This window comes from Silurus meridionalis, chromosome 14 (assembly GCF_014805685.1).
Source record: "Silurus meridionalis isolate SWU-2019-XX chromosome 14, ASM1480568v1, whole genome shotgun sequence".
In the NCBI taxonomy this organism is placed as follows: Eukaryota; Metazoa; Chordata; class Actinopteri; order Siluriformes; family Siluridae; genus Silurus; species Silurus meridionalis.
In genome coordinates this window covers 2,650,645-2,676,603 of record NC_060897.1, presented here as the reverse complement: position 1 = coordinate 2,676,603, position 25,959 = coordinate 2,650,645, and the positions used below count along the sequence as shown (strand labels likewise).

At 42.5% G+C, this 25,959-nt stretch overlaps 2 protein-coding genes across 2 annotated transcripts in view; one reads left to right on the top strand and one right to left on the bottom strand.

The window, feature by feature from the left end:
* LOC124397121 (zinc finger CCCH domain-containing protein 13-like) overlaps positions 1–21,397 on the top strand; it is a 26,688-nt gene extending 5,291 nt beyond the window's left edge. The window contains exons 2-12 of the mRNA XM_046866620.1: positions 480–1,253; positions 4,853–4,952; positions 5,833–5,940; positions 6,215–6,321; positions 8,020–8,134; positions 8,499–8,564; positions 9,886–10,075; positions 10,813–10,967; positions 11,210–12,454; positions 12,592–14,002; positions 21,237–21,397. Of these exons, the coding sequence (XP_046722576.1) occupies positions 505–1,253; positions 4,853–4,952; positions 5,833–5,940; positions 6,215–6,321; positions 8,020–8,134; positions 8,499–8,564; positions 9,886–10,075; positions 10,813–10,967; positions 11,210–12,454; positions 12,592–14,002; positions 21,237–21,397 (4,407 nt within the window). The 5' untranslated portion in view covers positions 480–504. The remainder of the gene's footprint in view (positions 1–479; positions 1,254–4,852; positions 4,953–5,832; positions 5,941–6,214; positions 6,322–8,019; positions 8,135–8,498; positions 8,565–9,885; positions 10,076–10,812; positions 10,968–11,209; positions 12,455–12,591; positions 14,003–21,236) is intronic.
* On the bottom strand, positions 20,692–25,959 carry mylpfa (myosin light chain, phosphorylatable, fast skeletal muscle a). The gene is made up of 7 exons (XM_046866160.1): positions 25,811–25,959; positions 24,776–24,871; positions 23,345–23,420; positions 22,635–22,739; positions 22,461–22,539; positions 22,323–22,371; positions 20,692–21,539 (listed from the first exon to the last, which is right to left on the bottom strand). Exons 1-7 carry the CDS (start codon positions 25,811–25,813, stop codon positions 21,438–21,440), a joined length of 510 nt encoding a protein of 169 aa, XP_046722116.1. The 5' UTR covers positions 25,814–25,959; the 3' UTR covers positions 20,692–21,437.

Below are 25,959 nucleotides of genomic sequence, written 5' to 3'. Positions count from 1 at the left end.
AAGTATTGGAATAATCGGTAGAATACGAAATTACATAATCATGAAAATAAACAGATAATTGATAGCTACGGCCCCCCTGGGTGGCTTCTTCCAGGTTATCCCTCTCTCTGTCCAGCCCTCTATCTGTTGGTATCTGTCTGCCTGTCTTTTCCTCTCCTCTGTCTGTCTGTCTGTTTGCATCTGCCTGTCTATTGTTTTGCCTGTCTGTTTGCTTCTGTCCATCTATTACTTTTACTCCATCTTATCTATTAAAGATAAATTCAAGGTCAATTCAAGTTTATTATTATTATTATTATTATTATTATTATAGGGCTTTTCACAATTATCAGTGTCCCAAGGCAGCTTTACAGAATGTAACAAAAATGTAAATAAGTGAACTGTGTATTTATCTATCAACTCTGTGTATTTAATGCAGTGTTGTGTAAAATGTGTATAACTTTATTCTCATTTTGCATTTTTTTCTTCTCTTTTCCCCCCAGAGAGCCGACCAGTGGGGCTGTAGCGATGGCCGAAGTCTCCGCCCTCACCCCTTCACCTTCGGCAATGGCGGATCAGTCAGTAGCTCCTCTTCCACCTCCATCCTCTGCTCCGCCATTCAATGCAGAGCCACCTAAACCCGTCGCTGTCCCAAAATCAGCTTTGTATGGAGACCGAGCCATCATGGCTGCCGCTGTGTTACCGGTGCCACCTAAAGACACTTCTGTCCCCGTCCAGTTGGAAACTTCACCACTTTCTGAGAATCCTCCTCTGGTTACAGCTCCTCCTGTCTGTGACTGTCCTCCTGACCGAGGAAAAGAAGGTCCCCCCACAACCCCCGAGCCTTTGACACAACCGAGCGACTCAGCAGAACCGTCGGGAGGAGAAGCGGAACCTGAACCAGCACAAAATCCCACCACGCAACTCCATCCAATCTCAAACAACACATCCTCGTCACACACTCCTCCTCCTTCTCCTCTGTCTATCGTGCCCTTAGGCTCAAATCCGTTGTCAGACATGAAACCCGATCTTCCGTCTCTCATAGTCGACGATTCGTCAGCTTCATTCGTAGTGCCGCCTCCTGCTCAATCAGGCCCCGCCCTGGACAATCTGAGCTACCTGGAGTCAGCTAGCATGATGTCGGGGACGCTCGAGTCTCTATCGGGCATCGGCGAGGACGGAAGCTCGCTCGGGTCGGACTCGGAGCTCAACGGACCTGCCATGAGGCGCACGGATAAATACGGATTTCTCGGAGGAGCGCAGTTCAGCGAGGGCAAGTGGGTGGAGCCTAAATATTCACAATTACACGATGTTTAATAACACATCCCTCATTAGAGGTTTAATTCATAGTAATTTACGTTGTGTCACAAGTTTCTATAGGAACATCATCTGGGGAATTTTAAAGTTAAATTTACAAGGAGTTTCTGGAAATTCATTAGAAATTTAGGGAAATTTATATAAACTGTATCCTATAGTAAAATCTTTGACTGATTTAATTGTTAGTATAATTTTCTTGCACAATAGCTTACACACAGCACAAGGAAGTTTTACAAATAAATGTAAGCAATATTTGTAATTTTACGTGAATCCTCGTCTTTGGAACTCCTTTAACAATTAATGTTATGCCTAAAATCTCAAATGCAAATAATTCAGTTTAAAGCTGCAGCTGACAGAAATATGCCCATCCCCTGCTTTTAAACCGTCTCTTTATCTCTTCCTCCTGACCCTTCACTCACCTCTCACGATGCATGTAATAGCACCGAGCGCTAATTATAGCTAGCGGATACGTGACGGCAAAGCCGCCACTTCGTCTGCACTGCACCCGACCCTGCTGATTCAAGATTAATAATCAATCACTCACACACCAAAATCTGTCCCATTAATAATTCACAGAACAGGGAAGTCATCTCGCAAACCACATCCTTATCAGTGTGTTCTGTACAGAAGCCATTTCTTCAGGTGCACACATCAGTTACAAGGTGCTGAGATTTAATTATAAAATATACAATTTTGGCGCAGTGAGTTTTGATATATAAAATATTGAATATATAAAAAAATACAATAGAATAGATCAAGTAAAAGCAATACACTAATATTGATTATATTGCGTAATCAATTAACCACTTTGTCTTCAGCGTTGCATCATTGTTCTCAGGTGTTAATGTTTAACATTATTTAACCCGGTTATGTCGATGTCCTAGGGGGGTCGCCAAAAGCATCGAGGTAACCGATGATCGAGATAAACGAAAATCAAAATGGCAGCAATATATTAATGTGCTTGAAATTTCTTTATGTACATGATGTGCGTTAATAAATGAGAAAGTGCATGCACGTGTTTTTGGAGGGTTTTTTTACACAACAGCGTTGCCGCAATTTGTTTGATGAAGGCATGCTATAAAAATACATACAGTACATGTTTATCTGTCAGGAAGCCGAAGGGGGCGTGGCAGGTGCTTTCTTGGCCGCTTTCTCTGAAGCTCCCGGCTTCAATCGCGCACATATGGTCGCGTTTAGCGCTCATCACCAGCTCCTATTTAAACTTCCACACTCTCACCGTCCGTTATTGTTGGTTCACGGCGGTCGTTGTTATCGCGCATGCGTATCCCGGTACGTGCCTTCCCACCGGCACTCTCTCACCGACTGCGCTTTTCTTCCCAAAGCGCATCGCAGATTCCCCCCCCGATCCTGCCGTTGTTCATTCTATGCTTTTGCTGCTCATCCCACGCTCCTACCAAGCGCCGCGCCGCACTCTGTTATGTTGTCTATCCATCCGTCTGTCTGCCTTCTTTTGCCTGTCTAGCCATCTGTCTGACCGATATCCTTTCGTCTCGTATATGTCTGTTACACCCTGTGTAGTGAGCATGTTCAGTGAATCGGTACATTTAGAGTCAATTTCTACACTGAGCTGTTGGTTTTTGGGGGTCTTACCCAGGGGTTACTCAGCTTGGTGTTGCTGGGGTATGAACTTGCAGCCTTTCAATTCCAGAAGGAACCTTTTTAAAGCTGCTCACAAGAAACCCCTCAAACAGTTTGCTGAAGAACAACCTGTCCAAGAGCATGAATGATTGGAACCATGTCCTGTGGTCTGATGAGAATAGGTAAACTTGTTTGGCTACAGTGAAGCATGGTGGTGGCAGCATCATGTTCTGGGGCTACATGAGTTCTGCTGGTAATGTGGAGTTGCAGTTAATTGAGAGGAAACATGGATTCCAACATGTACTGTAACATTCTGAAGCAGAACATGACGCACTCCTTTTAGATACTGGGCTGAACCGCAGTTTTTCAACAGAATAACACAAACACACCACCAAGATGACCACAGCCTTGCTGAGGAAGCTGAAGGTGAAGATAATTGAGTGGCCAAGTATGTCTCCAGACCTGAACTCTATTGAGCACATGTGGGCCTTAAGTGGAAGGTGAAGAAGCTCCATGTGTCAAAAATCCAGCATCTCCGTCCGTCTGTCTGCATTTAATGCTATCATCAACCCCTCTCTCTCTCTCTCTCTCTCTCTCTCTCTCTCTCTCTCTCTCTCTCTCTCTCTCTCTCTCTCTTTCTCTCTCTCTCTCTCTCTTTTTCCACCTTCCTTTGCTCTCACACACTCCCAACCTCTCTCTCTCTCCTGCCCTCCCTTTGCTCTCTCTTCCCACCTCTTTCTCTCCTACTCTCCCTCACCCTCCCTCCCCTCTCCTCCCTCTTTCCCTCTTTCTCCCTCCTGTGTGACTCATCCAGTGCTGTGGGGTTCTCTGATTCAGACACTGCTCTCTCTCTCTCTCTCTCTCTCTCTCTCTCTCTCCTGCCCTCCCTTTGCTCTCTCTCCCACCTCTTTCTCTACTCTCCTCTCTCTGCCCCACCCTCCTTCTCTGTCTCTCTCTCTTTTCCTTTTTCACCCTCCCTGTGTGACTCATCCAGTGATGTGGGGTTCTCTGATTCAGACACCCCTCTCCCTCTCTCTCCCTCTCTCGCCCTTTTACTGTCCATACTGTGTCAGGTCCTATTATGGACCGGTGTGTGCGTATCTCTTCCTTTAAGCTGTACTTCCTTTCCTTTTAATGTTTACCGATTACTTCCTCCATCTGGGTTTTTGCTCCATGTTAAAAAAAACAAACAGCACAGAGCAGAACACACACTGCTGAATGAAATGCACACAATGTTTCACTCTGAAGTATTTTGATGGCTGGAGGGTTTATTTTAAAGTCTAGTTATTTTTGGCCACATAAAAATTAATGGCTAATAATTTTTAGTGTCAATTTTATGCAGAAATCTTCAATCCTGATCTCATTTAAGGATTAAAGGTTTAAAACTGATTGAAGGTTATTCATTTGTTGTTCAACACATAATAGAACAACTGTTAAGCCATTTTGGCTATGAGCTTGTTCAGACACCTGACTATAAGATTGAACATCCCATTCCACATCTAGTCCCCGTTTTCTGTTATAATAGGCTCCATTCTTCTGGGAAGATGTTCCACTATGTGTGTTAGTAAAGTCAGGTATTGATGTAGGTGAGGAGACCAGGGGTGCGGTCAGAATATCCCAATGGTGTTTAAGAGGGTTTGTAGCTCTATTAAAGATCTTTCACTAACAGTTCAGGGAAGAACCACGTAGGGGTGAAACAGTCGGGTGTCCCAATACATCGTGCGTTTGTGTGTATCGTCAGCTCTTGGTTGACGCAGTTTGTAACTACTTACATTGTGTGTACGCTGATGGATCTAAAGCAAACGCTTGTACAGAATAAATTGTCTCAAAGTTATTTGAATAGGAATGAATAAATAAATATGTAAATAAATATTTATGACTTGTTTGAATTCTGTATAAATCCTATTGAATTCTATTTTCTCTCTTTTTTTTTTTTTGTTTTGTTTTTTTATTGTCCCAGTGCGGCGGAGCTCAGTCTGGAGGTGGCACGGCACCGAGAGATGAAGTGGCTGGACATGTTCAAAAACTGGGACAAGTGGGTCTCTCGACGATTTCCCAAGGTCTGACCGGGTTCTTTTTGGATTCGTTTCTGTAATTTTATTCCGCTTGAATGGGAAATATTTACAGTGTGTATAGAAGTGCACAGAGACGTAGATGAAAGAATGCAGAGAACAACAAATCATCAATTAACTTAAGCGCCTTCTGACTTTTACGCATGGCCCCTTTCACACACACGCCTTTGTGGTGCAAAAAAGATTAAATAAAACCAGACGTTCTTCTCCTGTTGTGTCTGCAGGAAGACGCAGCTCTACCTCTGCCATGTTAATCTGTATTCTATGTGACTCTTAGGACACGCCACGTCTCCGTAGCGTTGATGCGCCGTATTCACGTAGCAGCAGCCGTGCTGACAAACGCGCTCGAGAAACAGTGACGAGAAATCAATCTCAAATCACATCGTTAACTTTCATGCTGATGCACCGACGCGAATCGCTGAATCTTACCATCCTTAGAATGCAGATAGAGAGACGGAGAAATGGAGAGAAAGACAGAGGCAGATAGATACAGAGACAGTCAATACTCGTACTAAAGCTCAGAACACTTCTAATTGATGTTGCACGTGTTTACAGCATAAACTATGCAATATGGCCAATAGTATTTGGACAATTTTCTATTTCAGGTGCATATGGTTACCATAAAGTTTAAATAAGATTATATTCAGTTTGTATAGGATGCTTTTGGATGTGGTAGCATGGCATTTTCCTTTCACTTGAACCATGAGACCCAAACCTGTTTGTGTACTGGATAGTTAAATGTCAAATCATCAGTAGGTGTTTAAAGCAAAAGCAATGAATCTCTGTGTGTGTGTGTGTGTGTGTGTGTGTGTGTGTGTGTGTGTGTGTGTGTGTGTGTGTGTGTGTGTGTGTGTGTGTGTGTGTGTAGGTAAAGCTGCGCTGTAGGAAAGGAATCCCGTCATCTCTGAGAGCTCGAGCTTGGCAGCTTCTCTCCAACAGCGAGGAGCTTCTGATGGCAAACGCTGGCAAGTTTGAGGTACAGACAGGAAGACAATTTTATTAAGCAATCTATTAAAAGATGAATTTTTTATATAGTTACATCATACTGCAGATAATCTTTACTTTCTGAAGCGATCGATCAACGGTGGTCTCGGTTTACTTTTGCTTTGAGTTATTTCAGTAAAGTGATTAAATCTGGACAGTAGAAAAAAAGCACACCAAACTGAATTAGATGCAGTTTAACATTTGAGCAACTTATATTTGTTCGGTCTCTCTGACATTTTTCCCTTTCTTATTTCCTCTCTGCGCAGGAACTGGAGAGAGAGCCGGGAGATCCGAAATGGCTGGATATCATCGAAAAGGACTTACACCGGCAGTTTCCTTTCCATGAGATGTTTGCTGCTCGAGGAGGTCACGGGTAAATAAATGTCTGCTCATAATTCTCTGTCTGCAAAAATACAAAGACAGACAGATATGCTGTCAGCTGGATACAAAGACAGACAGCTACACAGACAGATACAAAAACAGACAGATACGCTGTCAGCTGGATACACAGACAGATACAAAGACAGACAGATATGCTGTCTGCTGGATACGAAGACCGCTGGATACAAAGTCAGAGAGCTGGATACAAAGACAGACAGATATACAGACAGCTAGATACAAAGACAAACAAATATGCAGACAGCTGGATACAAAGACAGACAGATATGCAGACAGCTGGATACAAAGACAGACAGATATGCAAACAGCTGGATACAAAGACAGACAGACAGATACAAAGACAGGCAGACAGATACAAAGACAGGCAGACAGATACAAAACAGACAGATACAAAGACAGGCAGACAGATACAAAGACAGGCAGACAGATACAAAGACAGACAGACAGATACAAAGACAGACAGACAGATACAAAGACAGACAGATAGATACAAAGACAGACAGATACACAGACAGCTGGATTCAAAGACTTACAGGTACCCAGACAGCTGGATACAAAGATAGACAGGTACCCAGACAGCTGGATACAAAGACAGACAGATACACAGACAGTTGGATACAAAGACAGACTGACAGACAGATACAAAGACAGACAGACACAGACAGACAGCTGGATTAAAAGACAGACAGATATGCAGACAGCTGGATACAAAGACAGACTGACAGACAGATACAAAGACAGACATACACAGACAGCTGGATACAAAGACAGACTGACAGACAGATACAAAGATAGACATACACAGACAGCTGGATACAAAGACAGACAGATATGCAGACACCTGGATACAAAGACAGACAGACAGACAGATACACAGACAGCTGGATACAAAGACTAACAGGTACTCAGACAGCTGAATACAAAGACAGACGGGTATGCAAACAGCTGGATACACAGACAGACAGATGCACAGACAGACAGATGCACAGACAGACGGATACACAGACAGCGGATACAAAGGCGTACAGGTACCCAGACAGACAGATACACAGACAGATACACAGACATACGGATACAAAGACAGACATACACAGACAGCTGGATACAAAGACGTACAGGTACCCAGACAGACAGATACACAGACAGACAGATACACAGACATACGGATACAAAGACAGACAGATACAAAGACAGACAGATACAAAGACAGACAGATACAAAGACAGACAGATATGCTGACAGCTGGATACAAAGACAGACAGATATGCTGACAGCTGGATACAAAGACAGACAGATATGCTGACAGCTGGATACAAAGACAGACAGATACACAGACAGCTGGATACAAAGACAGACAGATACACAGACAGCTAGATACAAAGAAAAACAGATATAGAGACAGATAGAGAGATGTGCGAATACAACAAAACAGACAAACTTAGGCATACAGAAATGCAGAAAGATAGAGAGGGGCATAGAAATAGACAAATGACGTGAGAGAGACATAGACACAGATAGATGGATACAGACAGGACAGATGGAGAAAGTAACAAGCTCTGGTTAAAAAAGTAGTACGTAGTGTTTTTTAGATTTTGTGCCACAAATTTTTGCTTGGAACTAATGAAATTAACATTGTGCCAACTCGCCTGTGTGTGTGTGTGTGTGTGTTCAGTCAGCAGGATCTGTATCGTATACTAAAGGCCTATACCATCTATCGGCCAGATGAAGGCTACTGTCAAGCTCAGGCTCCTGTGGCTGCAGTGCTGCTGATGCACATGCCTGCAGAGGTGTGTGTGGGGGTGGGGGGAGAGAACCTAAGCAGCCATTTTCATTATGTAACTGTACATGTTCTCTGTTTTCTGCCCCTGATTTTTGTCCCGTTAGTGTTGCTGTAATCGATTTCCCATCTGTACTATATATTGTAATGCTTATTAGTTTATAAAGCACCCTTGAGCACTGCAGACTTCATGAATGAATCTGAGTGTTTTATTACTGTGTGAAGTGTTACTTCTGTATTAAGTAATGGAGACAGGAAGCCAGCTGCTGTAAATAGCCTTCACTATGATAGAGATTTTAGTAGCTGATGACATTATCTTTGTCGGAAATGTTCAGTGTGTTATAACAGTTGTGTTTTTTATGATTATTTCTCAGCAAGCGTTTTGGTGTCTGGTGCAGATTTGTGAGAAATACCTGCCTGGCTACTACAGCGCTGGATTGGTGAGGGGGTTTTTTGTTTATAATTTTTTTTTTTTAGCTACAATTAATTCTGATCCTGTTTATTTGGATTGCATTGTGTGTGCCGTCCATGTGACTCTCCGAGCCAGATGAAAATGTTTATTTACATTTTAAACAGCAGGGGGCACCAAAGCACACATTACAGCTGCAATAGCAGCTAGCAAGTTAAACAATAGCAAATACAGAATCTGTAAGTGTAGACGTTGATGCTGAAGATTCTCCATCCTCATTCAGATCGCTGGTGTGGTGGCATTCCAGTTTTCTGTAGACTGAAAATGAAAGGTGGTACCAGGCAAAACAAAAACAATGTACGGATCTTGCAAAAGCAAACAGCACTAATGTCAGTGATTCGCCTTGTAATGACTGCAGACCTTATCAGCTACTCCAACAATGGACACAACCCGGAAAAAATCTGTATGGATATTTTTGTCAATATTTTTGTCGATAGTTCATTTGACTGTCAATGTCGATGAATCAGTCGACCTCTAGTGAACACACACTAATGCCACAACAAATATGATACATCAAATAAGCCGTCACCACAGTCAGAAGCTAAAGTCAACTCTGTCTGCATGTAAAAGGCTTTCACTTGGCCAAACCACACACCAGCAGCTTTCAGTTCAGTTTTATTTGCGTAGATATTATAACAATAAATATCTTCCCAAAGCAACTTTACAGAGATAAAAAGTGCCTATACGTTTGTTCCTAATGACTGACCCAGTGGAGACAGTGGTAAGAAAGTGGTATGGTCATTTGGCAGCAGTGGAGGGTTAAGGGTCTTGCTCAGGTGGCCAGAAGTGGCAGCTTGGCGGTACTGGGATTTAAACTCATGACCTTCCGATCAATAGTCCTGGCCATTCATTATAGGTCCATCATTGCAAAGGTGCACTTTTTGTCAAGGGTTCTTAGCCGGTGTCTGTCTGTCTGTCTCTCTCTCTCTCTCTCTCTCTCTCTCTCTCTCTCTCTCTATCTCTATCTATCTATCTATCTATCCATCCATCCATACAGCCATCTGCCTGTCTGTCTTTCTCTATTTATATCTGTTTGTATCATCTATGTCTCTCTGTTTATTTATCTGTCTCTCCGTTTATTTATCTGTCTGTTTATTTGTCTGTTTGTCTGATTATTTGTCTGTCTGTCTGTCAAAAGGTGCATGTGTATTTTCTGGGCAAAAGATATGAAGCTTTTTCTTTTGTAGAAAATGAAGGATATTGGTTAAAACCAGCATCGTGTATTGTATCACATCATGAGTTAGGTGAATCGTTACTTCTCCAGTGCTGCCACTGTTAAACTTCTCTTCCAGGAAGCAATCCAGCTGGACGGGGAGATCTTCTTCTCTCTGCTGAAGCGCGTGTGCCCCATGGCCTACCGCCATCTGAAGAAGTTTAAGATCGACCCCATCCTTTACATGACCGAGTGGTTCATGTGCATCTTTTCTCGCACGTTACCGTGGTCGTGCGTCCTCCGCGTCTGGGACATGTTCTTCTGCGAAGGTGTGATTGTCTCTCTCTTCTTTTCTGTTCTCTGTCATTTTGGTAGTGGCTGCTGAATCACGGCTGACTTTGTGTTCAGACAACGTGTGTGTAAAACCAATAACATCGTGTAAAGCTCTTTGTGAGCCTGGAAGTATTCCAGAGTTATTCTATTGTCCTTTGTAAAACAGTGGCCTGGGGGTTTACTTCTACCATACTGTGGTCTAGTCCACATCGTGTGTGTGTGTGTGTGTGTGTGTGTGTGTGTGTGTGTGTGTGTATATAAGTTATCCATGTAAACATGACTGGTCCAGCTTGTCAAATTAGTTCCTGTTAGATGCTTTTGTAAAGCCGGGAAATGGTTTATTATAGATGCAGATATATAAAACCAGTCTTTCACAACTTTCATAGAACCGGATCACCATCATTAGTTTGTTCTTTGTGGAGCAGGTTTTTGAGCGGGTGGGGGGGGGGGAGTTCTCATGCAAGTAGGGCAGTAGGAGTGATGGTACTACATGAGGACAAAAACAACAATGGATGAAACCAAAAGTGATTCCAAAAAAAAGCCGAAACTCACATCAGAGTCGTCATGTTTATAGGGAAATAATCCACATTGTTGAGGTGTTCTGTTTATATTGCATCATTTCTGAGGATACACAGTGCTTCAGATGTTCACGGGACACTCAAAGCAGCAATGTGATCCACTTTAAGATGTTTGTGTTAAAATATCAGTAACGCGTGTATGTTTGTGTGCGCAGGGGTGAAGATCGTGTTTCGTGTGGGTCTGGTCTTACTGAAGCAGATGCTGGGTTCGGTGGATAAACTGCGGGAGATGCAGGGAATGTACGAGACCATGGAGCGCCTGAGGAACATCTCACCAGACAGCATCAGAGAGGAGCTGCTGGTTCATGAGGTCAATACCCACAGCGAACCATGTTTGAACCATGAACCATTAGTGTTTCTCTGCTGTCAATAACGTTTCTCCTTTGCATTGGAAGGTGTTGGGAACAAGTTGGTCTCAGTAGACATGCTGGTTGTTTGAGGGAAATGTTTCTCAAAGCTCCAGGGTGTTGCAGATGCAGATTTGCGTGCGTGTGTGTGATAAAGCTCACCTTCAACTATACACAGATGCCTTTCTTTCCTTTCCTCCGGCAGGTCACTGTTCTCCCTGTGACAGAGGCTTTGATTGAGAGAGAGTGCACCATCCAGGTGAAGAAGTGGCGCGAGTCTCGCGGTGCCCTCACGCACCAGCCGGCCCGCAGGCTTCACGGGACACGTGACATCCACGAGCAAAAGCGTCGCGCCGCTGCCATCAGCTCCGGGGGGAGTATGTCCTTCCTGTCCAGCTCCATGTCCTCTCCGCCACCCGGCCCCCTGCGCTCCTCTTCCAGCCTCCTCTCTCTTCCCGGCTTCCGCAAATCCAAAAATCCGTTTTCTCAAGGGAAAAAAACCTCTTTTTCCGGACCTTTTGCTCCAGATACGCAGGTGTTTGGAGGTGGGACTCCTATAATGATTACAGGACCACCACGCCCACCCGTTTCTGCGGCTTCGCCCACTGGAGGTGCAGGAGGACACAAGCCTAGTCCTTTAGTGACGAAACCTCCAGCTGCACCAAAATCTCCAGTGTCAAATACACCAGACGCTAAAACAGTGCCAAAATCACAACCGGAACCAGCATCAACATCGGGGGCAAAACCAGAACCAACACCGGCGCCGAAACCTGAAGCAGAACCAACACCGGCACCGAAATCCGGACCAGAACCAATGTCGGCGCCAAAATCCGAACCAGAACCATCATCTGCTCCAAACTCTGGATCAGAATCTGGACCACAACCCGATTCCCAGCCAACATCGGCGCCGAAATCCAGCAAGGAATCGGCCCATCCTCCGATCCCGAACCAACTCCAGCCCCCCAGAGTCGTCTCTGAGCAAGTCACACCCACGATCCCGTCTCCTACGGCCAACAACATGCCTCTGCCCCCCTGTGAGGACGAGGGCAAGAAGAAGAAAAAGAGCAAGGAGGAGAAAAAGAGCAAGGAGGAGAAAAAGAAAGAGAAGGAGGAGGAAAAGCAGAAGGCACGTGAGAAAAAGGAGCGCGACAAGGTGGAGAAGGCGAAGAAAGAGCGAGCCGAGAAGGAGAAAAAGAAGGAGAAAGGGGGCAAAAAGAAGGACAAGGCCGAGGCGGCGACGCAGATGGAGGAGAAAAAGAAGGAGAAAGGGGCAAAAGAAGGACAAGGCCGAGGCGGCGCGCAGATGGAGGAGAAAAAGAAGGAGAAAGGGGCAAAAGAAGGACAAGGCCGAGGCGGCGCGCAGATGGAGGAGAAAAAGAAGGAGAAAGGGGCAAAAGAAGGACAAGGCCGAGGCGGCGCGCAGATGGAGGAGAAAAAGAAGGAGAAAGGGGCAAAAGAAGGACAAGGCCGAGGCGGCGCAGATGGAGGAGAAAAGAGCAAGGAGGAGAAAAGAGCAAGGAGGAGAAAAGAGCAAGGAGGAGAAAAGAAAGAGAAGGAGGAGGAAAAGCAGAAGGCACGTGAGAAAAGGAGCGCGACAAGGTGGAGAAGGCGAAGAAAGAGCGAGCCGAGAAGGAGAAAAAGAAGGAGAAAGGGGCAAAAGAAGGACAAGGCCGAGGCGGCGCAGATGGAGGAGAAAAAGAAGGAGAAAGGGGCAAAAGAAGGACAAGGCCGAGGCGGCGCAGATGGAGGAGAAAAAGAAGGAGAAAGGGGCAAAAGAAGGACAAGGCCGAGGCGGCGCAGATGGAGGAGAAAAAGAAGGAGAAAGGGGCAAAAGAAGGACAAGGCCGAGGCGGCGCGCAGATGGAGGAGAAAAAGAAGGAGAAAGGGGCAAAAGAAGGACAAGGCCGAGGCGGCGCAGATGGAGGAGAAAAAGAAGGAGAAAGGGGCAAAAGAAGGACAAGGCCGAGGCGGCGCAGATGGAGGAGAAAAAGAAGGAGAAAGGGGCAAAAGAAGGACAAGGCCGAGGCGGCGCGCAGATGGAGGAGAAAAAGAAGGAGAAAGGGGCAAAAGAAGGACAAGGCCGAGGCGGCGCGCAGATGGAGGAGAAAAAGAAGGAGAAAGGGGCAAAAGAAGGACAAGGCCGAGGCGGCGCGCAGATGGAGGAGAAAAAGAAGGAGAAAGGGGCAAAAGAAGGACAAGGCCGAGGCGGCGCAGATGGAGGAGAAAAAGAAGGAGAAAGGGGCAAAAGAAGGACAAGGCCGAGGCGGCGCGCAGATGGAGGAGAAAAAGAAGGAGAAAGGGGCAAAAGAAGGACAAGGCCGAGGCGGCGCGCAGATGGAGGAGAAAAAGAAGGAGAAAGGGGCAAAAGAAGGACAAGGCCGAGGCGGCGCAGATGGAGGAGAAAAAGAAGGAGAAAGGGGCAAAAGAAGGACAAGGCCGAGGCGGCGCAGATGGAGGAGAAAAAGAAGGAGAAAGGGGCAAAAGAAGGACAAGGCCGAGGCGGCGCGCAGATGGAGGAGAAAAAGAAGGAGAAAGGGGCAAAAGAAGGACAAGGCCGAGGCGGCGCAGATGGAGGAGAAAAAGAAGGAGAAAGGGGCAAAAGAAGGACAAGGCCGAGGCGGCGCAGATGGAGGAGAAAAAGAAGGAGAAAGGGGCAAAAGAAGGACAAGGCCGAGGCGGCGCAGATGGAGGAGAAAAAGAAGGAGAAAGGGGCAAAAGAAGGACAAGGCCGAGGCGGCGCGCAGATGGAGGAGAAAAAGAAGGAGAAAGGGGCAAAAGAAGGACAAGGCCGAGGCGGCGACGCAGATGGAGGAGAAAAAGAAGGAGAAAGGGGCAAAAGAAGGACAAGGCCGAGGCGGCGCGCAGATGGAGGAGAAAAAGAAGGAGAAAGGGGCAAAAGAAGGACAAGGCCGAGGCGGCGCGCAGATGGAGGAGAAAAAGAAGGAGAAAGGGGCAAAAGAAGGACAAGGCCGAGGCGGCGCAGATGGAGGAGAAAAGAGCAAGGAGGAGAAAAGAAAGAGAAGGAGGAGGAAAAGCAGAAGGCACGTGAGAAAAGGAGCGCGACAAGGTGGAGAAGGCGAAGAAAGAGCGAGCCGAGAAGGAGAAAAAGAAGGCGTTTCTGACTCGGCCTGTTGGAGGCGCTCTTGCTTGTCGTCCTTCTTCAGGAAGAATGAAAAAAGGTCTGTATTGTTCTCTGTAGAACAGGAAGAAGGGACTGAAGTAAAACTCTGAGGTTTGTGAGAAAAGGTACTGTGGTCAGAATAGCGTCATTTCCTCCATTTTAATATAAATATCTCGTCATTTTCTCCCTCAGTCTATTTCTAGTTCTTCGCTCTGTCTTCAGACATCTCTCTTCGCTTCGTGGTCCTGAGCTCAGATGTACAGTTTTACATGTTCTCCTAATGTGTGTTTCCTCCAACTGACTTGACCTTTCTGGGAAGTGTTCCTGACTCATCCTGACCCTAAACACAATAAAGCACTTACTATGAAAGGTGGGGGGAGGGGGGTGGTGGTGTTATAACGATTTTAAAGGAAACAATTAGCTTCTATCTCGCCAAAGTTTGTGGACACCTGACCATAAGATTGGTGTATGCTTCTGTTTTGAGCATACTATTCCACATTTAGTGTCTATTTGCTCTTCTAATAATCTCTACACTTCCGGGAAGTTGTTCCACTTGATTATGTGGAGATTGGTGTTGGCGGCAGCTTGTCAACACCGCCCTGCCCTTGAACAAGGCCCTTAGCCCCCCGTAGCTGCTCAGTGGTCTTCAAAATTTCGTAAATGTAAAGTCAGGTACCGATGGAGGTGATGTGAGGAGGCCTGGGGTGCAGTCAGCGTGAAGATTTCATCCCAAATGTGCTCCTTTAGCAGGAGATCTTTTACTCCAACTCATGGAAAGCAGATCTTCATGGATCTGGCTTTGAGGCATCGTCATGCTGGAATGGGTTTGGGTCTCCTAATTCTCTTGATGGGAATATTTCATGCTACCAAATGCATCCAGAGACATTCTATATTCATTCTATATAATTCCAGATTTGGGGAAGGAGCATGTACAGTTGGGAAAAGTCCGATGTCCCAATACTTTTGAACGAACCACAAAATCCTATGGTGTTGTCACATTTCGCTCAGCTTTAGACCCCTCTTACTTGTTCCTCGACTTCATTTCTCTTTCTCTCTCTCTCTTGAATTAATCCTGATCCCATTCTCCCCTCGCTTTAAGCCTGAACTGGAATCTTGATAAGTTTTCTAGCGGAGTAAATTAGAGGAAAAAAAAACCTGGTGCAACGTGACTGCAGTATCTTAGCATACAGGGGAGAATCGTGTTGGGGGGGATGTCTGAACCTTACTGCTTAAAGCTGTTCAGACATCGACCTCAGACTTCTATTTATTTGCTTGTCCATGAAGGAATTAGTCTGTTTGCACTGAAACCTCTTTATTATTATAAAAATATTTTGTTTAGTTTTTTTTGTTTTGTTTTTGTCAAAAACGCACCACTAATACTCAATTTTGTGTTCTTTCTGATGTTAATGAATAATCATGTTGAGTAGCATTAACATCCGAGCTCGTCACCTTCCAGGGGCTCGATTGCATTGATGTACAGTTTGTTAATTTAACCAGATGAACGATGTATTATTCCTGTTCTTTATTGTATATTTTTTTTTTGTTCTATGCAAGAATCCAGAGGCCTGTGCGACTGGAAGTTTAGAGGCTTTTTTTTTTTTTTTAAACAGGAAATTGAGGATGTGTTGTTATGAATTTGACATTTTTTTGTTTTGGTTTTTTTCCCCCCTTTTTTTTATTGTAAATGTTTTTTTTCCAGTGATTTTGGAGAACAAAACCAAGCAGTAGGATATATTTTAAAGTCCAAGACATTACAGTATTCATGCCTGCGAAAGGTTTACATTCTCACGTTTTTAAATTCACACGTTGACGTTTGCTACGAGGCTGACGTAGCTAACGTGTAACTCGTCTCGCCAAATCTCCGACGCTGTTAAGCTTCTTTAAAGTAACAAGTAGACTCCAAGTTCAGAATGGAACCATATAATTGTGAAAAATAAGTTTTAGAGGTGGGGCTTAAAATGCAAATCAAACTATGGTTTCCTGTGTTTTATTGGCTGGTGCGATCCGAATAAAGTCGGAGAGCAATCTGAGCTGCAGGAAGGGAAAAAAAGACATGGTGTGTCTTTTTTCTTTTAGAATTTGGATCCTGATCCCCATAGATCTGGTCTGGTACACCTGTAAACATATAGAATGCTGACGTGCTGCACAAATGTTGTTCCAACTAGTTAATTCTTTAGATAATTACCTTTTTTTTCTCTACAGTGCCTGTGGAAAGTGTGGAAAAGTAATTTATGGATTTTGAGAGTGTGTTGAGTTTCTATGCAACAAACTTGTTCATGTAACAGTATAAAGTTTGATGAAAACGATCACCGTTACACGACCAAGTTTGTTAAGGAACGTTCTCAGAAACCATAACAGACCCCCCCCCAAACGTTTGACAGGCCCAGTATTTTATTTAAATTATTTATAGTTTTAAACCAGACCTATCGCACTACTTTACACTGTAACACTGTGCCAAAAAAACGAACTTTACTCTCCCATTATAGAGGGAGATCATCCTTCGTTATGTGTTCGCTACGACAGCTTTGAAGCAAAACACGTCTTGGATGGTTGGACGATTCGTATATTTCAATCTATTTCTTTTTCCTTTTAATGCGACACCCTCTGTTTGTCATCATAACTCTTGTAACATTTATTTAAGTTGGAGTTTGAGGTCTGTACTGTAGAACTATAGTGTGTGAGGTGTTTCTGCATTGTCTCGATGAACCACTGGAATGTTTCAGACCACTGCGTGAAGACGTTTCTAAACTCCCCCTCGAGGCACTCTGCAGTATTACGCATAAAAAAAAGCACTTTTTCAAAAAAAAAAAAAAAAAAGTCCGTAATATTGGGGACTTTATAAGAACATTAATGTGATGATGTCGTACTGTTGAGCTGCAAGATGACCTGTTTTCAGTCGTGGTCTTTTGTTTCGTGGTGCTGTGAGTTGTCTCTCCTGACCACTAGGTGGTGCCATGTCCTCCCTACCCTAAAAGAGGAGAAGAAAAAAAGACACACTTTGACCAGTGCTTCACCTGCACTGCTTCAGTGGCTGTGTTTCAGTACTGCTTAGAACTCGTCCGTCTCCATTTCCAACGTTTTTATTGGAAGATTTCAGGAGCACAATTTACCACTCGAGGCTTCGCTAAAGACGAATAATGACCAACGCAAAGTGTGAACAGATGCTCAATGTTTCACAAAATGATACGATTCTACAGGTTGTTGTGAGCAGCTGCTCAAGCGGGTCCATGAGGTGTGTCTATGCAAACTTTCAAACCCTCAGACTGACTCCTCTAAAGCAGGGGTAGAAATGAAAAGAAAAGGAGGGGGACAAAAAAAAAGCCTGGTTTGGCCACTAGGGGTTGTAGAGGAGCAGAATGAACCCTGGAAATGGTACTTTACCTAAAAACGTCTGACTTTTAGTCATTTTTACTGTATATGCAAAAACTCCAGTTTTAAACCTCTACAGCTTTAAGCCGTCTACTATGATATTCATTGTGTGGTTTAAAGAAATAACCATTTTAGAGGCGACGTTTTCATCATTTGGAATTGAAAAGCACCCAAAAGAACACTTTTTTTTTTTTTTTATTATTATTTATTTATTTATTTTAAATGTTCTGTTTCTATTGGTATGAAATCTGAAACCTCGTCAAAAATGTCAAATTTTTTTGTAATAGAAAAGTCATAGATAATAACTGCAACCCAAGAGAACAGATCCATGCTTTTATTCCAAGGAGTGGTCATGTGATCATATTGTAATACAGCGCCATGTAAATATCTTGAGCTGTTTCGAAATGATGTCTCCACCACCGCCACGATTTCGGCTCTGCGTTGGTACAAATAGAATTATTTGATATTCCTGTTTCAGTATAGGCATGTGCTGATGTTACTCTTTCATATCGCGATAATTGTGTAAAACGTATCGCGTATATATAATGAATTGACGAACTATATCGTAGGTAATAACTACTGATTTTCTTTTCTTTTTTTTCTTTTATTATTATTATTATTTTTTTTTTTTTTTTTGCACAAGTGACTCGTACATTATGTTCGTTCCATTTCAAACTATGGTGGAAGCATGGGCCTGGCTGAACACCGGGTGGGTGGAGCCAGAGAGATGACTCCGCCCTTCATTCACAAAATAATGTTAGGCCACACCCCTGTTTCCACAACTACCACAATGTACTAATCTCCGTTCTAAAATTTGCCCAATAGTATATCTAAAACATAACCCCGCCCACTGATTTGCTCTCGTCCAATAAAATGATGGGAGATTTGGAAAGGGTTCTCCACATTTTGCACCCTGAATATTGTGATTTATTATATTACCTGTGATCGGCACATGCCCACGAGTTCGCACTTAAAACCCCTTCATGAAGCCTCAAACGGATCTGCGTTTCTTCATTCTCTCAGCTTTTCTCGTTCGTTTCCCTTTTTAATGTTTGTTTTAACCCTCTTTTTTTATTGTAGGTTTTTTTTTAAGACTAATTTACTTTAATCTTGTCTTTTTGTCATGTCTGGTTTTTTGTTTGTTTGTTTTTGTACACAAAAATCTTAAATAAAATAAAATTCTAGCTTATCATTCCTTTAGTACAGTGGAGGAAAATGTACACAGTGTATTTAAATAATCATTGCGATAACGATTCTAATTGTGATGAATAATAAACCGTAATATATTAAAGTCCCTCACGGTTGTTTATTTATTTATTTTTAACGTGTTCACTTTTGCGAAGTGTGTCTCTCAATTTCTTTTTCTTTTATCTATTTACACACACATATACACATATACACATATATATATATATATAAATAATATCTTTACACACTTTGGGTTCAGTTTTTCTCCAGTTTGTCGCCAGTTAGGCTGCCAGTTAAATAGGGGTTGACAGATAATCAAGGAAATTAGCACCAGGTGCCAGATTAACACCAATAACTAAGAGGTATCTGAAAGTGTTCTCTAATTTTGATCAGTGTGTTTTCTGCAACATAATGTTTTTTTAAATGTCTTAGTTATTTTGTGGAAAAGGTGTTCTGGTAGCATGGTATAGACAGGACAAAAACTCCCTCAACTGTTGAGCAGTGAAGATGACATTATTTCAGAATTGTTCAATTGTTTATAAATTGTTCTCTAATTTTGATCTCCTGTGTGTGTGTGTGTGTGTGTGTATATATATATGTATATATATGTGTATATATATATATATATATATATATATATATATATATATATATATATATATATATATATATATATATACATACAGACAGTGAGGAAAATAAGTATTTGAACACCCTGCTATTTTGCAAGGTCTCCCACTTAGAAATCATGGAGGGGTCTGAAATTGTCATTGTAGGTGCATGTCCACTGTGAGAGACATAATCTAAAAAAAAAATCCAGAAATCACAATATATGATCATATGGTCAGATGAGACCAAAACAGAACTTTTGGGTCATAATTCCACTAAACGTGTTTGGAGGAAGAAGAATGATGAGTACCATCCCTACTGTGAAGCATGGGGTATTGTTTCCTGAGCTGTGTGTTTGGGGTCATCGTCTTGCTGAAATGTCCACCCAACGTCACTGTTGGTTTGGTGTTTCTGGGGTGATGTGCGGTGCCATTTGTCCTTCAAACATGGTGTGTTTTATGGCAGAGCTCATTTTAGGTCTCATCTGACCAGACTTTATTCTCCCAGTATTTCACAAGCTTGTCCAAAATGTTGTGCAGCAAAGCTTCAACAGGCTTTTACTTCACAAATGGTAAAATGATGTTCTTTCCACTTCTGGATTATGGACCAACAGTGTTTACTAGAACATTCAGAAGTTTAGAAATCCTTCTGTAACCAATGCAGTCAATATGTTTCGCAACAATTAGGTTGCGGCGATCTTAAAAGAGCTCCTGACTTTTACCCATCATAAGATGTTTCCTGTGTGACACCTTGGTAATGTGACACCTTTATACAGGTCATCAGTTGGGACTGAAGCAGCTGATATTCATTTTTACTGACACGGGGCAGGACTGCTTTCTAATTACTGATTGATTTCAGCAGGTGTCTTGTCTTTCCATGCCTTTTTTCACCGCCATTTCTTTATGTGTTCAATACGTTTTCCCCCTGTGTCATTTCACATTATTGCACATAACTTATGAACATGTGTGGTTTGATTTATTTTTGTGTGTGTAGAGGCAAGAATAAAGCACCTTTCTTTCTTTTCTTTCTTCTCTTTTTTCATATCTATTTCCCCTAATGTACTGCAAAGTTTACAGAGGTCATTAAAAGTTACGAGATTTGATTCTGTATCTTTATGCAATTCTTTTTTAAACAAAGAAATCTGGAAATTCGCTGGAAGGGTGACACGTGGCGCATCTGATTAGATACCCAGATTATTTATTTATTTATTTATCTATTTATTTATATCAAAGGCCATTGTTTTCCATTATTGAATGAAATCATTCTTTTGTTTTGTTGAAAGAAAGTAATTAACAACTACATTCATTAATTTATACATTCATTCTCTCATCTTATTCTCTCTCTCTCTCTCTCTCTCTCTCTCTCTCTCGTATTGCACTCAGGAGTGACAGACGCAGGCGTACGAAAGATAAGGTTGCTTTATTCACAGTTTCTCTCTTTTTATTGCTTACAGAGGAGTTGGTGACAGAGCAAAAGCATGAGGGAAGCGAGGGATTGCGAAAAAAGATGAGGGGAGAGAGGGAGAGAAGAAGGGAATGGTTTCTTTCTGTCACCTCTCTCCACTCCTCTACTGTCTTGACTTTCTCTTCTCTCTTCATCGATCGCTCCAGCTGTTCCCCCCTTTTTGTTTTTGGACACTTCTCGTTCTTTTCTGGTTGGAGTGAGGAAAACGAGATGGCTGACACTGGATGCTGGATTTTTCTATTGTAGAAGGAAATCCCTCCATTTTTGTTTTTTCTTTGACCAGCCGGTTCATCACCCTCATCCCCTCCCCCCAGAAAAAGAAGAAAAAACAAAACAGCTGTTGCAGCTAGAGCCAATAGGTGGTGGAAGAAAATGAAGAAAAGAGAGGAGGAAAGAAATAGGAGCGACAGAAAGAGAGATCAAGACGATGGTAAAAGAACTTTATTGCAAACGAATCCCTTTTTTTTTCCCCCACGGACAGACGCCACAGACACGGATTTCCTGCGCCGGCGTGTTTTGACGAGACAAGACGAGTCTTTTGGAGGAGGGCGTGAAAGGGACGAAGTGCTCGAGAGTAACAAAAAGGAAGGAAGCAAGAAAAGGAGGGACAAAGGACGGGCTGGCGGGGCGGAGCGTTTGTGAGGGACGCGCGTTCATCTCTTCTTCTTCTTCACTTCGATTTTTACTCTTCCTTCTCCTCACCGTGTGTGATGACGTAGCAGATGTTCTTGTAGTCGACGTTGCCGGCCACATCTGGGGGGAAGGCGGCCCACAGGTTCTTCATCTGAGAGAAACGGGGGAGAACGAGAACATTTAGAAATGCGAATATAGATATATAAATGTATAAAGAGTAGGGTTTTAAAGGGGTGGAAACTTTCCAGGAACTTTATATGGGAACGTCATGTGGGGAATTTTGGAAATATTCCAAGTTGGAAACTTACCAGGAATTTATGGGAATTAATTAAAATTTGGGGAAATTTACAAACATAAATATCAACATTTAAAAAAAATTATTTTCTATCTGCTACTAGATTTAACTTCCCTGTTACAGGATAACCTGCAATTTTGTAAATTCCCACTTTATTCCCATTAATTCCCATTTAAAGACTTCAGTCTTTAAAATTTTGCCATCCCAATTAAAACTATACAACCGAGCCATCTGATCAACGTCTTCAATTAAAAATGCACTTTTTATCCTTTTATAGTTACATTTAATGATATAAAACATCCACGAAGCAGCTTTGTTCCGGTTCTCGTTTAGGTTTCAGCAGCAATAAGGGTTTGTCTTGTCTTTAGCCTCTTTTATGAAGTTAAACGTGAATAATACGCAGCTTTCTATGTCAACAGAAGCGTGTATTTGACCATCCTGAAGACTTTAAACCCATGTCAAAAAGTAAAAACCGTTCCATTACGAAAGTCGCTAATCTCGATGTTTGTGTGTTTATTATGGGATGTATTGTACTATTTATAATAATTTTCTTGATTTTGGATTTCTACTCAACCGGACATCATGTGAATTCTTGTGAACAGTGATGTTTTGCAGTGATGTTTTGAGTTTTGAGCTAACCTCCTCTGCGGAGAACCTGTCGCACTGAGTGGTCAGAAGCTCCTCCAGGCTGCACAGGATAAAAAAAATGTATATATTGTCAGAAATATCTAAAATAGATATGTGCTATTACATATATTCCATAAATAGTGTACTTACAACTGCTTCTTAATGGTGCCTGTGCCCTCGGGGTCCAGGACTTTGAAAGATGACACAATGACGTCCTCGGGATCAGCACCTGGACACACCGGACAGCGTCATGCTTGTGTAGCTGTATCTTCTGAGAGTCTTACTGAGTCATGTTAATGTGTGTGTGTGTAATGTGTGTCTCACCCTTCAGCTTCTCTCCGAACATGGTGAGAAAGACGGTGAAGTTGATGGGGCCGCTGGCCTCCTTGATCATGGCCTCCAGCTCCTCATTCTTCACGTTCAACTGACCTACAGAGAAAGAAAATAGATAGATGGGCATTTATGAGGATGTCAGCATTTTAATGTCTAGTTATCTTCTTTGTCTACTTGTCTGTCTGGGTTTTCCCTATGTTAATCCATGTATTGGTGTCTCTGACTACATACTGTCCATGTAATGTCCACATATATCTACTTGTACTGAGATCTGTCTGTCCTTCCACCTGTCAGCCCAGAAATAGATTATGGCTTAGAGTCTGTATACATGTCTGTCTGTCCATCTGCCTTTATTTCAATTGATCTATTTACCCATTTCTCTGCTTTGTCCGCATCTTATAATTCCCTCCACTCTTCTGGGAAGATGTTCCACTAGATTTAGGTTTCCAAGTTCGAGTGAACACAACATTTTACTATACCACATTCAGAGACGTCTTATACAGTTGTGCGACTCCAAATTTGTGGAAGAAGTTTGGAGAAGAACCACATTTATCTGTCATCTCTACTTATCTTTGTCTGTCTGGTTGACTAGTTGTCTGTGTCTTTTTTTTTCTTCACTTGGTTTTATGGCTTTTTTCTATCTTTCTATTTTCAATCCACTCATCTATCTTATTTAGGTGACCTCCATGTTCAGTTCTTACCCATTGAGGCCAACACGTCCCTCAGGTCGTCCTTGCTGATGATTCCATCTCTGTTCTGGTCAATGATTGTGAAAGCCTAGGAAAGTTACAGGGAAATCTTGTATTATCATCATTTATTCATGAATGTCAATAAAGGAAAGAAGAAGTAAAAAAAGGAAAAGTGAGTGTGTCTTCAAACGCCGCCTCTCTGTCCTTGTTATGTCCTTTTAAAATCTCATGAAACCCAAGAAGACCCCCCTGGACCTCGGAAAACAGCTGCAAACCCTTCCACCCTTCCTTCATCTCCTTCACACACACTCCGTTTAGTTTCTCAGTCAGCGCAATAATGTGAATCAGATCCTGAAGTAATGTCAGGAATCTCCTTGCTAGTGGTGGTATCAGTTACACCCTTACACACACACACACACACACACACACATAGTTTCCTTACTTAGCTTATGTCTTAAGACACATGATTATCCTCTGCCACAAAAATACACACAATATATCCTTCTTATCATCTATTTTTAAAATAAAAACACCACCCAGTTTAGCGACGATCAATTCACAAGCATCTCAATTCCTTAGCTGGATTTAGCTTCTGGATAAAAGTTTTACCTCAATATTTACCTCAGAAATGTTGGTAAAACACTACAAAAGAACTCCATTCGACTAGAATTGAGCTATGATTACACTTCCAGACAAGATTTCACTGAGAAACATCATTACACACTAATTGCAATCGCTGTATCATTTGAATCGTTTTCCAGTCGTTTAGCAACACATCTGAGGCAAATGTTGTGAGGTAAATGGTGATGTCCCTCACACAGTGCTTTGTATACCAGCGACGTCCTGGCTCATTATAGACTATATGTCAAACATAAGATATGTACAGCGACATACAGCGAGGATTTATGCTAATTCTTTCAGCATTTTATTGATGTGTGTCAAATTCATGCTAATTTGCTCGATCTTAACCTCAGTCATTAGCTAGTTTGGGCCTAGCAACAAATTAAGAAAGAAAAAACATTTTTTAATTTTGCTCTGTGTGTGTGTGTGTGTGTGTGTGTGTGTGTGTGAAGAACAGCTGATTGTCAAAGGGGGACATTTCTACTAATGGCATTCTTGTGTTAATTAGCATTAGAGGGAGAGTCATTTGATCTTCTGTGTATGTGTGTGTGTGGAAGAGAAGCCATAACTCTTCCCGTATTAACACCCAAATGATGGCGTCTAAAAATAGACCCGGCTTGTCTTTCCTTTTCAGGGAAAACCACCAGTGGCTAATTTTTGAATTATCACGAACTACTGCATCTCGTTAATCATAACTGTATGGAGGTGCATCTTAATCAGAAGGCACGGCTGAGGGTAAGTCAACGGGGTGAGTTGTGTAATTAACCCTGGTTAATTATGCCCTAAGTGTCTTTGGATTGTGTTTGTGGGTGTGGGTGGCACCTCTTTGTACTCCTGGATCTGGCTCTGCTCAAACATGGAGAACACATTGGAGGATCCCTCTCCTCCACCTGCCCTCCTCTTGGCCTTCTTGGGTGCCTGTGGATGCACAGATCTCACGTTTAATACGCACATCTCTCCGTCGGGCTCACGCTCACACTTTCAACACGTTTACTGCGTTTCTCACCGAAGCAACACCAAACACACTTAACAGATCATTAGCTACACACACACACACACACACACACACACATATATTTCAATTCCCTTTGGTTAGTCCTGAGTGAAAATCAATGCTACACAAATCGGTTTCACTAGTTCTCCAAAATCATTCCTACTTTCCTTAAAAAGAAAGTATTTATGGTCAACCCTTTTCTTTTTCAAACCTGTGTAATGTTTTATTCTATTTTATTTGACGTAGAAATGCTCGAATGTTCTGCAAAATAGTTCGCAATTACTTTATTAACATGTAAAAGACATTAATTAGTTTTAAAACCATTTCTTGAACGTTTTGAGTGTAGCTCTTTACAATCTTCTGGTCCAACAGAAAATGTGAATTGGACCATTAGGATCAATCGAATGGTCCCGAAGGTCCAATTATACTCCATAATTGAGTTTTCATTGGTCTACCATTTCCCTGAGTGGTACTCAAGGTTTAGACTGAAATCTCTGTTCTTCCACAATCACAAGAGAATAAATGATTATTATAATTATTATTATTATTTAGTAGTATTATTAATGTTCTAATGTAGAAAAAATTCGAATAAATTCAAACGTGCGAGCGTGCTAAGTAAACATTTGCAGAAAATTACGCCCTTTCGCCTTAACCTTCATCATTGCCATACATTTGCTCATCAGCCTCTGTGTAACATTTTACATATGAAAATCAAGATCGAGATTGTCTTTAAATGAGTCATCCTGTCCCGGTTTGGGCGAAGCGTACGTCCACATGTACAAAAGAATCCAAGAATCCGAGAAGCAAGCGTAAAAACCCCTGCCGAGAGCTTTGAGGACGTTTCCAAGCGTGTTCTTACTCACCATGTTGAGACGGTGTGTATGTGAAGTTTAAGAAGCTCAAAGAAGAGAAGACTGTGTGAAGCCGCGTCTGGGCCTCATCCCCCAGGGGGCTTATATACCTCCTGGTGTCCTCTAATTATAGCCTTGGCCTTAAGTTTGGCTTGACGCTT